General features: G+C 52.3%; 5 protein-coding genes across 5 annotated transcripts; 2 read left to right on the top strand and 3 right to left on the bottom strand.

Moving 5' to 3' along the window:
• Positions 1-72: 72 nt before the first annotated feature.
• NECHADRAFT_75870 (uncharacterized protein) lies at positions 73-792 on the bottom strand (the record flags this gene model as incomplete). The annotated part of the gene is made up of 4 exons (XM_003045678.1): positions 73-243; positions 296-457; positions 491-516; positions 660-792. 4 exons carry the CDS (start codon positions 790-792, stop codon positions 73-75), a joined length of 492 nt encoding a protein of 163 aa, XP_003045724.1.
• Positions 793-1,231: 439 nt separating this feature from the next.
• Positions 1,232-2,550, top strand: NECHADRAFT_75869 (uncharacterized protein; the record flags this gene model as incomplete). The annotated part of the gene is made up of 2 exons (XM_003046250.1): positions 1,232-2,171; positions 2,243-2,550. The coding sequence occupies 2 exons, from the start codon at positions 1,232-1,234 to the stop codon at positions 2,548-2,550; spliced, it is 1,248 nt and encodes a 415-aa protein (XP_003046296.1).
• Positions 2,551-10,056: 7,506 nt separating this feature from the next.
• Positions 10,057-11,640, bottom strand: NECHADRAFT_33070 (uncharacterized protein; the record flags this gene model as incomplete). The annotated part of the gene is made up of 1 exon (XM_003045677.1): positions 10,057-11,640. One exon carries the CDS (start codon positions 11,638-11,640, stop codon positions 10,057-10,059), a length of 1,584 nt encoding a protein of 527 aa, XP_003045723.1.
• A 1,292-nt stretch (positions 11,641-12,932) lies between these two features.
• Positions 12,933-14,121, bottom strand: NECHADRAFT_99064 (glycoside hydrolase family 16). Its single transcript, XM_003045676.1, has 2 exons — positions 13,826-14,121; positions 12,933-13,772 (listed from the first exon to the last, which is right to left on the bottom strand). The coding sequence occupies exons 1-2, from the start codon at positions 14,104-14,106 to the stop codon at positions 13,121-13,123; spliced, it is 933 nt and encodes a 310-aa protein (XP_003045722.1). The 5' UTR covers positions 14,107-14,121; the 3' UTR covers positions 12,933-13,120.
• A 1,668-nt stretch (positions 14,122-15,789) lies between these two features.
• Positions 15,790-16,005, top strand: NECHADRAFT_33570 (uncharacterized protein; the record flags this gene model as incomplete). Its single annotated transcript, XM_003046249.1, has 1 exon — positions 15,790-16,005. A coding segment is annotated over one exon (216 nt), but the record flags the coding sequence as incomplete, so codon positions are not given.
• Between the last annotated feature and the right edge of the window lie 20 nt (positions 16,006-16,025).

Below are 16,025 nucleotides of genomic sequence, written 5' to 3'. Positions count from 1 at the left end.
TCGGGCTCAGTTAACCCATCAAGGGCCGGGCTGCAACTATAATAAAGAACAGATCTTCAACACATTATAACATCATGACCCGATGTTAACACAGTGGCCTGTGTCATTGCAAGCACGATATCGACCCAACGCCTCGTCCTTGACTACCCAGCCCGGAAAGGGAATGTTGCCTCGTAGCCACCCAGTGCCGCGCTTCTTGGGAAACTGCCATTTCTCCTTGAGTTCGTCGCTCTCGTCAAAATGCTACATTCGTGAGCAACATGTCTCGTTTGAAGGCTGAACGCCCGCCACTCACCCAGTTGATACCGTTGCCACCCGCCTCTCGGATTTCGTCTTCAGTAATCTTGGGGTTGCCACTGATGAGGGCAAAATCTTCGGGGTAAAGGCCTGGGCTGTTCTCTTGTCCTTGATAATACACGTGGAAAATGCCAACTTTGACGGGGACAGTGACATTCTTCTTGACTAAAAAGATGTAAGCCCGCCAACTTACTTGCCAGCCATTGATATGTGCGACTACTGACCATAATACAAAGTAGGCATCCAGTAGGCAGACTTGTCAAGCTGATTATCGCACGAAGTGCATCCGTCCTGGAAGTCGGCTCCGGTGACTGTGTCTGCAGAGATCTTGCCGGATCCCCAGAATGTATGCATATGGGAACTCTCAGCCCCCGGGCTGATAAGGGAATCGATTCGTTCGCGCTTCCATGGTGCACAAGTAACGCGGAAGAAAGCAACTGTTTCTGCAATGAGAGCAGCGCCGAAGAAGGCCCTGAACAAGCCGGCAGGCTTCATGTTGGAACGAAATGAGTGACAAGAATAAAGTATCGAAAGAATGAATGAATGAAAGAGTGGAAGGGGCTGAAGCAACAACGAAGACAGTAAAAAGAAGCTCAGAAAGGAGTTTATATCAAGCCAAGGTATCCCACGTACACGCCGACTTAGCCATCAGACCAACGAGTCAACGAGCGAGCCTCGATAAGCGCGCTAGATAACAACATCCTCCACTCCCTGCCTTGACTATTCTCTGTAAGAGTGGCGATATGTTATGTTGGTATTCTCCCTGTAAAATATTGTTGCCTATATTAGCCTTTGTGACTGCAGGCAGAGAAGGCTATCTAAGTTCAAGGTTGCATACAAGTCTACAAGACTCTACTCTATATAAATGCCCTCCTATCTTCGTCTGATCCTGCCATCGACAATAATCTTCCCTTCAATTTTTTTCTGCGTCAACATGGAAAACACTGGTGACTGTCCGTTCGAGGCCACACACTCTCAAGTCTCATCTGAATCGTCATCAACCCGCACCAAACCCCATGAGGACAAAAGTTCTACGACAACAAACTCTACATCGCATCCCCAAAGCCTTCCTACCATGGTTCAAGAAACCCCAGAGCTATCTAGGTTGGAGCAACTCCCCCCAGAGCTCCGCCTCTCTATCCTAGCCACACTGGATTTGGACCAACTAAAGAACTTGATCAAGGCCTGCCCAACATTTTACCAACAATATCAGCACGACCGCAAGTTCATCTTGGGCAGCGCCTTGCACACAACACTGGGGCCACTCGCTGTTGATGCCTACGCTGTCCACCTGACCAGCCCGGCCAAGTTCGACCGCTTCCATCCTAAAGATGCCATTCCCCGATTTCTCAAAGACTACCAACGACTCCGCTCCTCGCTGGACTTTTCATTACTAGAAAAGGGTTTAACTGGAAATGACTTGAGCGATTTGGCCACGTTTTATCTAGTCGTCGTTCGGCCGTTTATGAAAATGTACAAAGACTGGGCATTTGCCAACATCGCAAACGAATTCAAAAAGTCCAACCCAGCAGCCGAAAACCCTCCTCTGAGTCGCACCGAGGAAATAAGAATAATGCGAGCCTTGTATCGTTTCCAGCTCTGGTGTAACCTTTTTGGCCGTTCCGAGTCTGATTTCGACGAGGTTCGCATACTAGACATGTTCTTCGGTCACTACGAGCCATGGGAAGTGGAGGAAATCAACAGCGTTCACCTTTTTGCCAAGGATGGGTTTCGTACCGACCTATACTGGAATATTGACGTCAGCAATGATCGTATCTTTGTTGCGGATGGGCTTTTTTACATCGAACTTGAGTCCACTGGGAGCAGACACGAGGAGCCAGGTGGAAAAGAGGGTGTGAAAGTTGAATGTATCTGTAAGTCCTATTCCCTCTCCTTGCTTCCCTTTTTGAGAAACTACAACCCCAGCTAACACGGTTGTCTGTAGTTCATAGGCGTGAAATATTGCCCACGCCGTCTACCCAGCTCAATGCGCTCTACACCAGCCTTTTTAACACTCTAAACCCATGCGAGTACTACCGTGACAGCCTCCTTGATAGTGTCTTAAGTAAGGATACACAGCTTGATCGGCGAATTCATTATCCGTCGCCTCGAGATCAGCGAGAGCGGGACGAAGAACCATTCCTTTTCAAGGGTGATGACCCAGCTCAACCATCGGTTGCTTGGACACAGACATGGAGGGACGAGTACAGTAACCTTTTTGGGGCCTTCATACCGGACAGGATTCCGGAATAGGGCTTGATGATGTGGGATAAGCCACAGTTCAAGAACTTTAAGGGCTACAAAGTTGTATGATACACGTGCAAAGACGAGTGGGGGCCCTGGGGGGTTGATGACCCAAGAGAGAGATTTAGAGATCAGGAAGATGACGACGATGACGGGGACTGGGACTGGCCTTGAAAGTAGTCTACCAAAGTCTACATAAGTATCACCAAGACTACCAAGCCCTTCCAATTTGTGTATTTATGTATACGCCATATCAATGCTAATACCCATCCCTTACAATCCAATCCCATACAAAAGAAAAATCACGCTCCCCATATCCGTTAAATGTATCCCTCGTACCCTCATACAAAGATATTGCATCGCTCATCTCTTGGTTTATGACATTTACATACAGAACCCATCGCTTGCTATTACAAAAACACTAACAAAGGAAAAGTGTGTTTACAAAAGAGAGAATATAGTTAGTCATACAGTAGTCTTCACATAAAAGTGAAGGTTAAATGGTAGGTAGGTAGGTTGTACAGGCGTTTAAGCGTCGACTGATCCCTCAGACTGGGAAGAAGACCTCGTAGTAGAAGAGTTGAGGTTACGACGTCGAACAATATGACTACAACTCGTTAGTATTCAGCTTTTTCAAGAGTAAAAGGGGTAAAACTTACATGCCACCTCCGCGGTCCCGGGGATCACGGACAATCACCATCTCCTCCCTTCGCTTGGGATCCTTGATGGGCTTGCGTCCGCTCTTGGTTCGAGTGACACCGTTTGTTCCGAGCTGAGCCACCAGAGCACCGACTTGAGTTTGCAGGGCAGTGACATCAGCGCTGGCAGCTGCCTGGGCCTTCTTGGCCTCGGCGAGCTGAGCCATGAGGTCCTTGTTCTCGGTGCGCAGGTGGTTGAGAATCACAGCCTCTCGCTCCGCCGTTTCAAGCTTCTTGGCGAGTTCATCTCGTTCAGCTGTGAGCGCATTAACGCTGGCGAGCTTCTCCTTCAGCTCGGCAACTGTAGCCTCAGAGGCGGTGAGCTTCCCCTGAAGGTCGTCCCTCTCAGCGGTGATGGTGTCTACGCTCGCTGCCTTTTCCTGAAGCTTGGCGGCCTCCTCCTCGACAGTGGCGAGCTTCTTGGAGATCTCGTCCTTCTCGGCGGTAACGGCGTTGACGTTCTCCTCGGTGGCGGCGAGCTTGGTCGTGAGCTCGTCTCGTTCGGCCGTGACGGTATCGACGGTGAGTTTCAGCTTGCCTCCGTGCTCGTTGGCGGCGTTGAGCTTGATGGTGAGGTCATCTCGTTCGGCCGTGACGGTGTCTCGCTCTCCGGTGACGGTATCGACGTTGAGTTGCAACTTTCCGGCGTTTTCGGTGCTGGCTTCGAGTTTGGTCGTGAGGTCGTCTCTCTCTGCTGTAACGGCGTCGGCCTTCTCTTTCAATTCGGTGTTTTCTCCGCGGAGCTGCTCAACCTCGGGGGTGACGGGGGGTTCGGGTTCTGGTTCTTTTGCTACTTCTTCTTCTTCTTCTCCCGCTGGGCTTTCAGTCTCGGCTTTTGCCTCTGGCTCAGCCTCAGCTGGCTTGGCATCAGCAGGTGCTTCTTCTTCGACGACGTCCTCGACCGAGGCGGGTTGGGGTACCGACGCTGGATCTGGCTTCTCTGTGGCATCCGAGGTGACGCTCGTGGCGTCCTCGTCGTCGGTGACGGTGCTCGCAGAGGATGAAAGGCTAGATAAGGAGCTGGAAACGACGCTGCCGGCTTCCGAGAGGGTCCTGAGGGTCGTGTTTTCCTTGCGGAGGCTCTTGCACTCGACAGAGAGCCGCAGGACCTGGGAGCTGTGGTCGTCCTGCTCGCTCAACAGACCTCGGACTTGGCCGCGGAGCTCCTTGTTCTGGCCGGTGAGTTGTTCGTAGCGCTTCCGGAGCTTCTTTCTCTTGGACTCGATCTCGTCGACCTGCTTACTGATGGCGTCCTTGTCCTTGGTGATCGATTCGAGCTGGTTCTTGAGTTCGTTGTTCTCCGTGTCGAGTCCTGCGATGCGAGCCTCCTTGCTCTCGACGTCCTTGGTCCACTCGGCCTTGATGGCGTCCTTGTCAGTCTTGAGTTCCTCGATGGTCGTGTTGAGCACGGTGACTTCTTCCTCGAGCTTCTTCTTGTCACCCTCGAGGCCTGTAAGTTGCTCCTCGAGCTTCTTCTTGTCGCCTTCAAGACCACCAAGCAACTCCTCCAACTTGGACTTGTCGCCCGACAACTCGTCGATACGCTTGTTGAGGTTCTTCTTGTCTTCCTCGAGGTTCACCTTGTCTTTGCTGAGAGACTCAACCTGGTTCTTGTTGGTCTCACTCTCCGTCTTGTAGCGATCTCTCTCGACGGTGAGCTCACCCAGCTCCTTGGCCTTCTCCAGGAGATCCTTCTCCATGCCGTCCACACGGAACTGCATGGATTCCTTGGAAATCTCCAGGCCGGAAATCTTGGCGGCGTAGGCCATCTCCTGAGACTTGCGGATGACCCTAACATCCTCGAGCTCCCTCTCGAGATTGATACTCTTGGCCTCAAATTGGTTGTTGGTCTTGGTGGTCTGCTGGCTCTCCTTCTTGAGGTCCTCATAGTTTCTCTCAAGAGCAGCCTTCAGATCACGGTGCTTGGAGAGATGATCCTCGAGCTCCTTGACCTTGTCGCTGTAGTTGCGCTCAATAATCAAGAGCTCGTCACGCTCCTTGGTGAGGGCTCCAACAGTCATGTCGCGTTCCTTCTTCAACCTGTCGATGGCCTGGTCACGCTCCTTCATGAGCCTATCAACCGTCTGGTCGCGCTCCTTTTGAATCTTGCTGATGGCTTGGTCGCGCTCCTTCTTGGCCCTGGTGATAGCAAGGTCGAGGTCCTTCTTGTGCTGAGAAGCAGCGCGATCACGCTCCTTCTCGAGCTTCTCGACGATGGCATCTCGCTCATCCTCGATATCTCGGATAATCTCGTCCTTCTCCTTGCGAAGCTTGTTCATATCGAGATCGCGCTCCTTCTTGGTCCTCTTGATGGAAAGGTCGTAGTCCTTCCTGGCCTGTTCAAGAGCCTGATCACGCTCCTTCTGGGACCTGGCGAACGAAACATCGACGTCCTTCTTTGCCTGCACGAGAGCTTGGTCGCGTTCCTTCTTGAACTTGTCGACAGCCTCGATAGCCTGGTCACGCTCACGCCTGAACCTGTCGAGGACTGAATCGCGGTCCTTCTTGAGCGCCTCAATGGATATGTCTCGCTCTGTCTTGGCCATCTCGACGGATACATCTCGCTCGCGTTTGTACCTCTCGATGGCCTCATCTCGTTCTCTTCTGATCTTCTCAAGAGCAGCGTCTCGTTCCTTCTTGGCTTGTTCAACAGACGCATCTCGGTCCTTGATGGCCTTTTGAACAGAAACATCACGCTCCTTCTTGATCTTCTCAACAGAGACCTCTCTGTCCTTGATGACTTCTCTGACAGACACGTCACGGTCTCTCTTGAACTTCTCAATAGCGTTGTCGCGCTCCTTCTTGAGCTGTTCAATAGAAGTGTCACGGTCCTTCTCGAATCTCTCAAGAGTGCGTCTCTGCTCATCAAGCCGAGTCCGAGTCCTCTCAAGAAGACGCGTCTGCTCCTCGAGTTCGACAGTGAGCCTGTCTCTAGTAGACTGAGCCCTGTTCCTCTCCTGGCGAAGCTCCTCCCTGTCGCTCTGCGTGCAGTTGAGCCTGTAGCGAGCGTCGTCAAGATCCTTGATGGTTTCTTTTTGCTTGCTCTTGAGGCTCTTGACTTCGTTCTTGAGCTTCTCAATCTCAGCAGCCATGGCCCTCTCGGTATCGTGCCGAGACTGTGCACGAGGCCGAGAGGGAGGACGCTCAGGCTGGGGGAGCTGTCTTGACTCGGGAATCCGTGGCTGTTGAGTGACAGGCTGCGGTTGCTGGACGACCGGCTGTTGTTGTTGCTGTGATGAAGAATGCACAGTGGTTGTGGTCGTAGTCGTGGTCATGGGCTGCTGTGTCATGGGCTGTTGAGGAGCATACAATGGCTGAGTGGCCATCATCGGCGGAGCAGACATCATCGGCTGAGCAATCATGGGCTGGGGAGCCACAACAGGCTGGTGAGAGATCATAGGCTGCTGAGGAATGGTGGGTTGATGGACCATGGGCTGCTGGGTGATGGTAGACTGCTGGGTAACCGACTGCTGCTGAGTGGTCATTGAATGGACCACCGTCGGCTGCTGCACGGGCTGGGCCGTCTGCTGAATCGTCTGAACAGTCTGTTGAGGCTGCTGCTGAGCCATCTGCTGTTGCTGCTGCTGAGGTTGTTGCTGTTGAACCGGCTGCTCAATGTGGATGTGCACACTGCGTCCCCGACTGCGTGAGCGCTCCTTGGTACGCTCAGGCTTGCGCTCCATCTGACGTTCAGATCGTCTTTCCAATTGACGATCCGTCGTCTGGAACTCTACTTGACGCTCACTCCGTCGCTCAACCTGACGCTCCGTCGTCCTCGTCTGTTGCGACGTCGACACACTCGGCCGACGGGCCATGGACCGCGCCCGGGTGGGCGTCTTGGTGCAGCTGTCGTCAGAGTCGTCGACGACAGTGGTGGCCTTTGTGGTGGTGGAAACATTGGATGAGCTGCCCCAGCCTAGCTCAGAGGCGGAATCATAGTCGTCCGAGAGATAGGGATTGTTCCTGGGCGTCAACGGCTCTGGCGATCTTGTGCCTGTGTCAGGGCCAGATCGGAAGCGAAGTTGAGGAGGCCGGAACATGAGAGGCCTCTGTGTCTCGTCTTGCCGTCGGCCTTGGTTAATTGTTGATGTGGATGAGGTTGTGCTGGTGCTGACGGTGGAGGCAGTGTCGTCCGAGACTTCTGAAGCAGCGCTTGAAGTCACCTCGGACACTGTTGAGAGGCCGTCGGCGTCTGGCCGCCGTGTGGGAGGTCGTGATTGTGATCTCGCCCGGGCGTAGGAGGAGCTGGGGTTGGTGTTCCTTTGGCTATCGTCGGACGTGTGCCACGAGTCGGACTTTGTGTTGTTGCTGTTCTTGGGGGGATAGCCCCGGATGGTGAGGGCCATGGTGCTCTCATGCTGTCGCTGCTGCTCATATTGGGACAGAGGATCAAAGGGCCTCCTCTGAGGGGCCGTCTTGGTAGACTTCTTCATGGTTGGTGTGCTTTGCTTTACTTCAAAGCGTCGTTCAGGTGTTGCAAAAATGTGTAGATGTTGGAGCTGAGTATCTTGCGTGCTCGTGGGTTGCGGCGGGGGTGGTGGTTTGGATGGATGGTGGTGATCGGTGGGCGGTGACCTCTGGGTACACTACTACATTAACGACGGGTACTTCAAGTTCCAAATGGTCTCGCTGCATATTGTGTGCTGTCTGTTTTCTGTCTAGAAAGAGGAAAAGTCTGGTAGAAATCCCCCAACAGGCCATCTGCGGGTATACATCGACTTTAGGTCCTGTACACCACCAGGATGCATGGATGGGGGAGCATCCCGTCACTCACGGCACAAGCCCTGGGGAGGCGTCCGGGACAGAGCCCGAGGAGCCCAATTCAAGAGTTGGAACCCTGCCAGTGGCTCCAGGGGGTGGTTCGAGATCCACAACCCAACCACATTGGGCGCCAGGACACGGTGACAGCTGGTCCAACCAACCGTGTGATATGTCGTCAGGGCCTCTGAGCGGGCTTGTGAGCCTCCTTGCAGAACGGGAAGACTCCCTGTGCAAGATCCCAAAGCCGACATTCCGCAAAGTCCCCATTGGTTGTGAGAGAAACATCCCCGGGAAAAAGAGGTGAAATTAGAATGGAGGCCCGGTGGCAACATGACCATGTGGAAGGGCCTGGTTGCTTGGAAGGACCCCGGCAGACACGGGTAGTGGGCTGGGGACCCTGCAAGAGGATGGATCCCTGGTCTTTGCTGTCAACTGAAAACAAGGCCGTAACTTGTCCTGTCACCTGCAGAAAGGGCCCGTGTCTGCCTCTATTACGTGTACCTGTACTTGGGGGATTTCACTCTGTGCCCAATCGTTGAAACCAAGGCATCCAGTCAAGACTCGCACAAGGGGGTCCATTATCATTTTGAGGCCCGGTCCTTTTTCCTTTTCCTTGGGCAAAGACTTCTGGGTCGGGCTGCAACGTCATGTGGGGATTTCCGATTCGCTCGCTCTGTTGCACCAAGGCATAAGATTGTCCCCAGCCCAACTCTTTCGAGGAGGCCGTACTCCATACGTTTTGAAGGAGGCTTCGAGGCGCCTACTAAAGCCTCTCGTTGCCTATTCTTTCTAGAGGACGCCAGAATTACAATACTGGCCTCAATTGCGCCCGGGACTGAGTCATCTTTTAATTGTGCTACGCGCTGAGCTCAACGAAAATAGCTAAAGGGCCTCATCAGCAGAAAAGTCAGCTCAGGCGACGTAGCCACCGCCTCGCAATTGTTTTTCTCCTGTCATTTTTTCGCCTCGATTTTTTTGTTTCGTTTCTCCAGTTTTCTCTCGGCTCCGCATCCATCCAATCCACAGACAGACAGGGCATGTCTCATCCATGTAACTTGATTGTAACTGTACTGTACTGTAAACGCCAGCTGCTCGCAGATTTTGTCGACTGCCTGCGCTGCAGCCACGATACAAGGTAATACTGAGGATTTCAGATGCAGTGCATTTGACACGCACTTGGGAGGCTCAACAAACTTGGAATTGGGGTTTCTTCTTGTGAATTCTGGTCTGTTCTAGCGAGATGGCGTCACTGTAAATGCCATCCGTGCTACTGAGCTTAGGCCTCACAACACCATGGCCAGGATCAAGTAACACCCAATTCCTTGCCATCAAGTGGTACAGCAACAACTATCGAGAATTTGCACAACGTGAATAATGAGCTATTTTACACGTACTCGTTTCAATTCGTCTCGCAATCAATCCTTCATCCCCGCTCTACACGGTCCGTTCCACCCAGACGCGAGACACGCCCACGGATGCAATCCCACCATAACAAATACTAGGCGATCTTATCGGTTCGAGGCTAGAAGCATGGAACATGTCGATGCACGATTCTCAAAGGGTGCAGGGTAAATCTGCATCGTCCTACAGGCGCCCGGGGCAACCCTAGATCCGTTGGACCCTGGCGTGCTTCATCCACTTCATCCACTTCATCCAGTGGCCCAGTGGTCAGTATCGTGTCCTTCAGAGGATGACTAAGACCGACAATGGGTCGCTGCCCCTTTGATCGTTGACAGCCTGGCAGTGTGGAGTGCCAAGCGGTGACGGTGAAGACGGCTTCGTCTCTACAGGCTCGGATGTTGATGTTGTTGCCGAACTCCGATCAGAGATACAGAGACATGAACACAGAGACATTGGCCCTCAAAGTGAACAGAAAGCAGTATCATTCTCGCTATTGTACAGGGGTTGTACCATCCTAATCTCAGAACCAAGGCCCATGCAATGCACACACGACATCCCATGTCAAGTCTCATACCCCAACCCCCGCATCACTAACTCCTGTAACCCCCACAGCCTGTGTCAGACGATAGTGACGGCACCGAACAGAAACAAAAGCTCAAGCTGGATCAACCGCCATCCCAGGCACCACAGTACCTGTAGCTGTAGGCCCCTGGTATCCCTTCCGCGCGCTTCCAAACCACCAGGCGCCGACGAGGAACGTCAGACCACCCCAGATCACGCATGTGTAATTCATGCTCTGTGCGTCTGTAGGCAGCGCATAAGGGAAGCAGTAGATGACGGCCCAAATGAGCATGTAGGCGCATGCAACGCTATTGATGACAAAGCCCACTGCTCCGTGCATCTTGAATGGTCCATATGTGATGTTTTTGCGGCCAGTCAAGAGATTTGGTAGGATGCATGCCAAGAATGAACTGCTCGAGAGAAGAATGAAGCTGCCGACAAAAGCGTTAAAGGCAGTTGTGCTTCCGACGTAGATGGCACCCAGCACTGTCACCAAGACACCTGTGGCAAGGGTCGACCACAGAGGCATATCAAGCTTCTCATGGACATGGCCAAGAACTCCCGGGAAGGGAGTGGCTCCATCTCGAGCCAGAGCCCAGAGAGTTCGACCGCAGGTGATGTACAGTCCGACAACTGTGAGGGAGATGCAGATCATGACCAATGACAACAGACCAGTTGCACCTGCAGCTGAGCCAGTGGCTTGGCGATAGATCTCGGCGATGGGGTAGGCGGATTCAAAGAGGGCGTCGTAGTCGTTGATGGCGTACATGATGGCAATGAGATAGCAAAGTCCAGTGACGAAACCAGTTGCGACCTGGAGGAGAAGAGCGATAGGGACGTTGCGCTGAGGATCGGGAATTTCCTCGGCCAAATGTGTAACTGCGTCCACAGGTCCAACGCTGAAAGCTCCGTTAAGCATACCGGCAACAAAGACGAAGCCGTTGGGATATCCAATATCAGCAACCCAATCTTTCCACACAAACGCCGAAGACGCATGCGGAGGTCGTCCACCAGTACCAGGCATGACTGTAACAATAATGATAGTGATGATGAAACCAGCCAGGATGATGAAAACTCCAAACTTGTTCAAGTTGGGCATGGCACTGTTGGCCAAGCAGACACAGGCGCAGGCGATCCACGTGGTGATGATGTATGTGACAAAGACGTGCCACGACTCGGCGACGAAATCGGCATGGTTGAGGGCGTACATCTGAACGAGGGTGTTTGAAAGAATCGAAGACATGCTGGCGCATCCGAGAACCCAGGCGAGATAGTTCCACCACCCAGCAAAGAATCCTATAACTCTACCCCATCTTGGGCCAGGAGTAACAGACGCCCAGTGATAAACTCCGGCAGAAGAAGGGATAGCACTGGCAAGCTCGGCGATGCTAGCAGCAACGGTCCAGTAGAATACTGAAACGACGATGAACTCGTAGAGGACGCCGGGAGGTCCGCCGTTGAAGATGGCAACGAGGATGGAGCCGCCGATGGCTGGCCAGACGTTTCCGACAACGAGGCCGACACCGGCTAGGGATAGGAGGTTGAAGTTTTGCTGGAGCTCTTGGACGTGACCCGAGGCGTTGATGGGAGCTTGCTGATTCGAGATGGACTTGAGGACGGGGACATCGTCATCTCTCTTGGAGGTGCTGTCCCTCTTGGGAGGTAAACTCTCGGCCATTGTAACGATTATCAAACACAACGACAACAATAATTTACAAAGAAGGAATGTCAGATTCCAAAGCGGGAGGTCCGGACTCTTAAGTGCTGAATTGTCTCTATCAAGGCTAAATGGTCGACGCAACCCCCTTGACGCTACGCTCGCCCCTAGCCCCGGCTCGAGTCGCATGTTCCTTCCGAAAGGGGCATGGAGGGAACTCATTCTCCAAACAACCTCCGAAATTTGGGGAATGTGTCGGTTCGTCGCGGGGTTAGGACAAATCTGACCATGTTCCGGATAAGGATTTTGGGAATTCATTACTCGTGAGAGTGGCGATGTTTGGTTGATAACAGTGATTCATGCTTGGAAGGAGTTTGCGACAGGCTACTGTACTTCACCTAGTGTCTTCAAGAGCCGAGACTCAGTCATTTCCCTCTCATCTCGTTGTCAATCATGTGTGAATCATATGGATGAGACCAACGTGAATAGGCAATGTGAAGGCATCACATAAGATCACCAATTGGAGGGCAGATCTTCCGCGACAACGCCAAGTCTAGAACGCGTCTCAAAGCGCGTTCAAACCACTCACCTGAAGTCAAAAACACCAATACCCGACTATCCCGGATTCCCGGATCTCTATTATACATCAAACGCCAATCGCATCGACATGAAGCCATCCTCAAACCCAAGATTCCTCCGCCCGACGGGCAAAAAAAACGACCCCAAAAGCCAAGCCTGGGGCCCGATCGATACCGCATAAACTTGTGCGGGGTAATTTCCATTACTCATAACCCGGGGGTTTTCCGCGATCCAGAAATGTCAGTGTTGCATTTCCCCAGGGTCATCAGATCAGGCGAGGGAGGGAGCCTTGTTCTGATAAGAGGGCCTCGGCTGCGTTGCCAAGTTGGAGGCTTGGAGCGAGCGAGTGCTGGAGGAGATATTGTTTTTGATTGTGATTGGGCCATTTTGTGTGATGGCGACAACAGGGGCTGTGATGCCTCGGTCTGGTGGTGTGAACCATCAAAATCACGTCTTGGCCTCAAAATTGTTCAAGAATTGCTTCTCATCTTTTGCCCAGGCTGACTTTAGAATGCGCAAGCATCTCAAGCCTCCAAAACCCCAGCTCCGTCAGCGACTTCCCCTTGTTCATTAGCCTAATTTCCCCAACCTTTGGCGCGGGCTCAAGATGCCGGCTGCCGTCTTGGAGTCGCCGTCGGGCGTCGGCTCGACAAGTGGGGAACGCCCACGAGTCGCGCCGCCGGCCTCAGTGGCGACAGCATCCCGACGCAAGCCTTTGCTCCGGATGGAATAGAGGATAGAAATTCATATGACACTCTAACCGACCTCTGTGTTGTTCAGCTCATCAATGTCATTCAGATATCTGGCCCCTCCCTCTCTTTTTAAATATCTTGTTCGCTGCCATCACCTACTTGCTCAACATCAGAAGAGTAGATGGCGTTGCAACCTCAAGACCTTTGAAAATACTTAAGTTATCCAAGCCTCAATAGGTATTTCCCAAAGGCGTGGCCGGATTTCCCCAATCAGCATCAAACCGATGCCAACCACCATACTCTGGCTCACTGCCCAGATACAGAGTATGAACGACCATATCGTAATACCCATCAGCTGGAACCTTTCCTCCGCACACGTTTCCGCCCATGGCCACGTTGAGAAGAATAGTCATTTCCCTCACAGGTCGTGTGCCAGCAGGAATTTCAGCCTTCATAATAGGTCTGCCGTCGATGTACCAAATCATCCGGCCTTGTCCTGCCTGTCCGCCAGGTTGAATCCAGGCAAAATCGTACTTGACAGGTCGATACTGCATGTCCGGGATCCTAGTGCCGAGGACTCGATGCTTTTCAGGCTCGTGATGTTGACCCCAGTGAAGACATGTGTGGTTTTCGAGATCTCCGTTCCAGGTCTCGGCAATGTCGATTTCACCATCTACAGGCCATGAGAATGGCTCCTGTGGGAGGAGCCAAAAGGCGGGCCAGATGCCCTCAGCACAAGGTGACTGGATGACGGCAGTGAGAACTCCCTGGTCTCGAGACAGGGTCTGCCTGCTGACCAAGCGAGCTGAGGTGTGTTTCTGCTCTGGGTTTGGGTTACTGTTGTTTGCTAAGGCTCGAAGTACAAGCTTTCCATCTGGAGTGCTATTTCATCATGGTTAGCTAGTCTCGAAAGCCTATGGCGGCAAAGCACTCACTAAAAGGCGTTCTGCTGATCGGCAGTGTAGTACTCCAACTCCTGATTTCCCCAGCCGTCCGCGTTACCGATCTTTGCGTCCCAGTCGTTGCTAACGGGGTTATCAGGCCGAAACTGAGGCTGCCAGTACACCTGTCCAGGCTGTGCGCCCATGGGCTGCTGCTGCGGCGGTGGCGCATACGCCTGAGCGGGTGGTTGTTGAGGCTGCTGTTGAGCCCCTGGCTCTGAGATTAGGTTTTCGAATTCATTCTTAAGACGCTTGAGGTGATCTTTCCAAGGCATTTTTTTTCAGAGTTTGACTATGGTTGAGGTTGATGAAAGTTTTGTATCAGGTGAGGAGTGAGGATATTTTGATGTTTTGCTTGACCGACTTGACTGGGCATGACGTCACCTGACTGCGCGGTTTGTGGCGGAGCGGATGTGCCAAGCATAGGCAATTAGATTTCACCATAGACTGAGATATGGTAAACTGATAATCGCAGTGCAGATACGAGAGTTTAAGGGAGACATCAGTTGAGATTATCGGCAGAGCCGGCAATTAATTCCTTGGCAGGGTATCAGCTCTTGGCAGGCAGAGGAAGGGTTGGGGAAGCAGATTGAACAGCGACAAGTTGAGCATTTGATCGATAACTATAGAGACTATGTAAAACCTATCTTGTTAGTTGCGATTCGAATCCTACAACTCTGATTGCATCGAAGTGAGTTGCTTTACGGCCTGCACTTTAAAGGTCCTGGTCCTTGAAGTACCGGGTAGCTCCGAGTATGAGAAAGCCATCAAGATTTCGACAAGTATTCACGGTTAAGCCTTTTCTTAAAAGTTGCTTTATTGTATTAAATTATGTGCATATATCATGCAAACGGACTTGACTTTGCGAGATGGACTGATGGTCTGGGAGACCTTTCGTTGTCGCATCTGAGTTGATCAAAATACCGGGAAGAGCTTCTTCTCATCAGAGCGGGAAGACTCGGAAAGCGCAACAAAGGCAATTTTCCTGACGGGCTATTTACAACCGTGACTCCACGACTTGAAAATGCACCAAGAGTCATCTCGACCATATCCGATATGGATCTGGTCAACCATCGAACGTCGACAGCCCTGGTGGTGGTTGTCAAAATGGGCTGTGCCATTGGATCGGCGGGTTCGGCAGCCGCCGAGTCCGACCGTCAGATGGTTCCGGCACCTGGAAATTTTCGTTGGCGAGCTCCGCCTCAGGTCAGGGTGAGAGTCAGACAGATGACCAGATGAACGATGCCAGATCAACTGGACAGATGATCGGGAAAATTCGTCAAGATGATAGATAATCACTAAGGAGATCAATTGGAAGCATTATATTGGCCGAATTGATGACCGCAGTAATTATTTGATGGCTACTGAAGATGAACTGTGTTGGAGTCTCAATACCCAGCTCCTCCTCTCCCGACCGTAGGTAGTGAATTGGTGAACTAAGCGCCCACGAAGCCAGTACCGGATTGCATCAAATAAAAAAGGAATAGCATATTCTCAATATGGAAAACACACGCCCAATCCGGCCATTCCCATTCCTCTTCCCGCTCAATCCAGGTCGAACCCGATCGCGTGGTGCATGGTATGGCCCGGGGGCGCCCGACCGGGGAGAGTCTAGACAGGACCCATCACACCACCACCGACATCTCGAATCACCACCACACGACGATCGACAGCCGAGCATCAAAGGTTGCGAAAAGGCTGTCGAAGGAATTGTATATAATCTGTAGTAATTGCCTTCTCAGCCTCTCCTCATCATCAGCATCAACAACATCAATACACAAGCGTCACTGCCAATCACCACTCCAAGGCAAAACACCAGCCTCAATCACCATCTTACAACCCCTACAGCCACCTACAAAAAACCCCCACATCCTTCAAAATGCTTCCCATTGTCAAGGCCGCCGCTGCCCCCAAGTAAGCACCAAACCCCCCATAGAAACACCCCCACACATCCACTAACAAACACCTCCAGGGTCGTCCCCGTCCTCTTGACCATCGGCAGTGCCACCATCGTCGGCTCTTACGTCCGCTCTCAGCTCAAGAACCAATCTCGCACCTTTGATCGCCAGTTTAGCCAGTACAACACAAAGGAGAGCGAGGCTGTGAGGGCAAAGACCTTTGACGGAAAGGTTCCCGATCCCCGAACCAGCTTCTTTAACGTTCTCGGCTGGTAATCGCATCGCATTCATTGTGG

Source organism: Fusarium vanettenii (genome assembly GCF_000151355.1).
Source record: "Fusarium vanettenii 77-13-4 chromosome 2 genomic scaffold NECHAsca_18_chr2_1_0, whole genome shotgun sequence".
NCBI lineage: Eukaryota > Fungi > Ascomycota > Sordariomycetes > Hypocreales > Nectriaceae > Fusarium > Fusarium vanettenii.
This window is presented reverse-complemented; position numbering and strand designations above follow the sequence as displayed.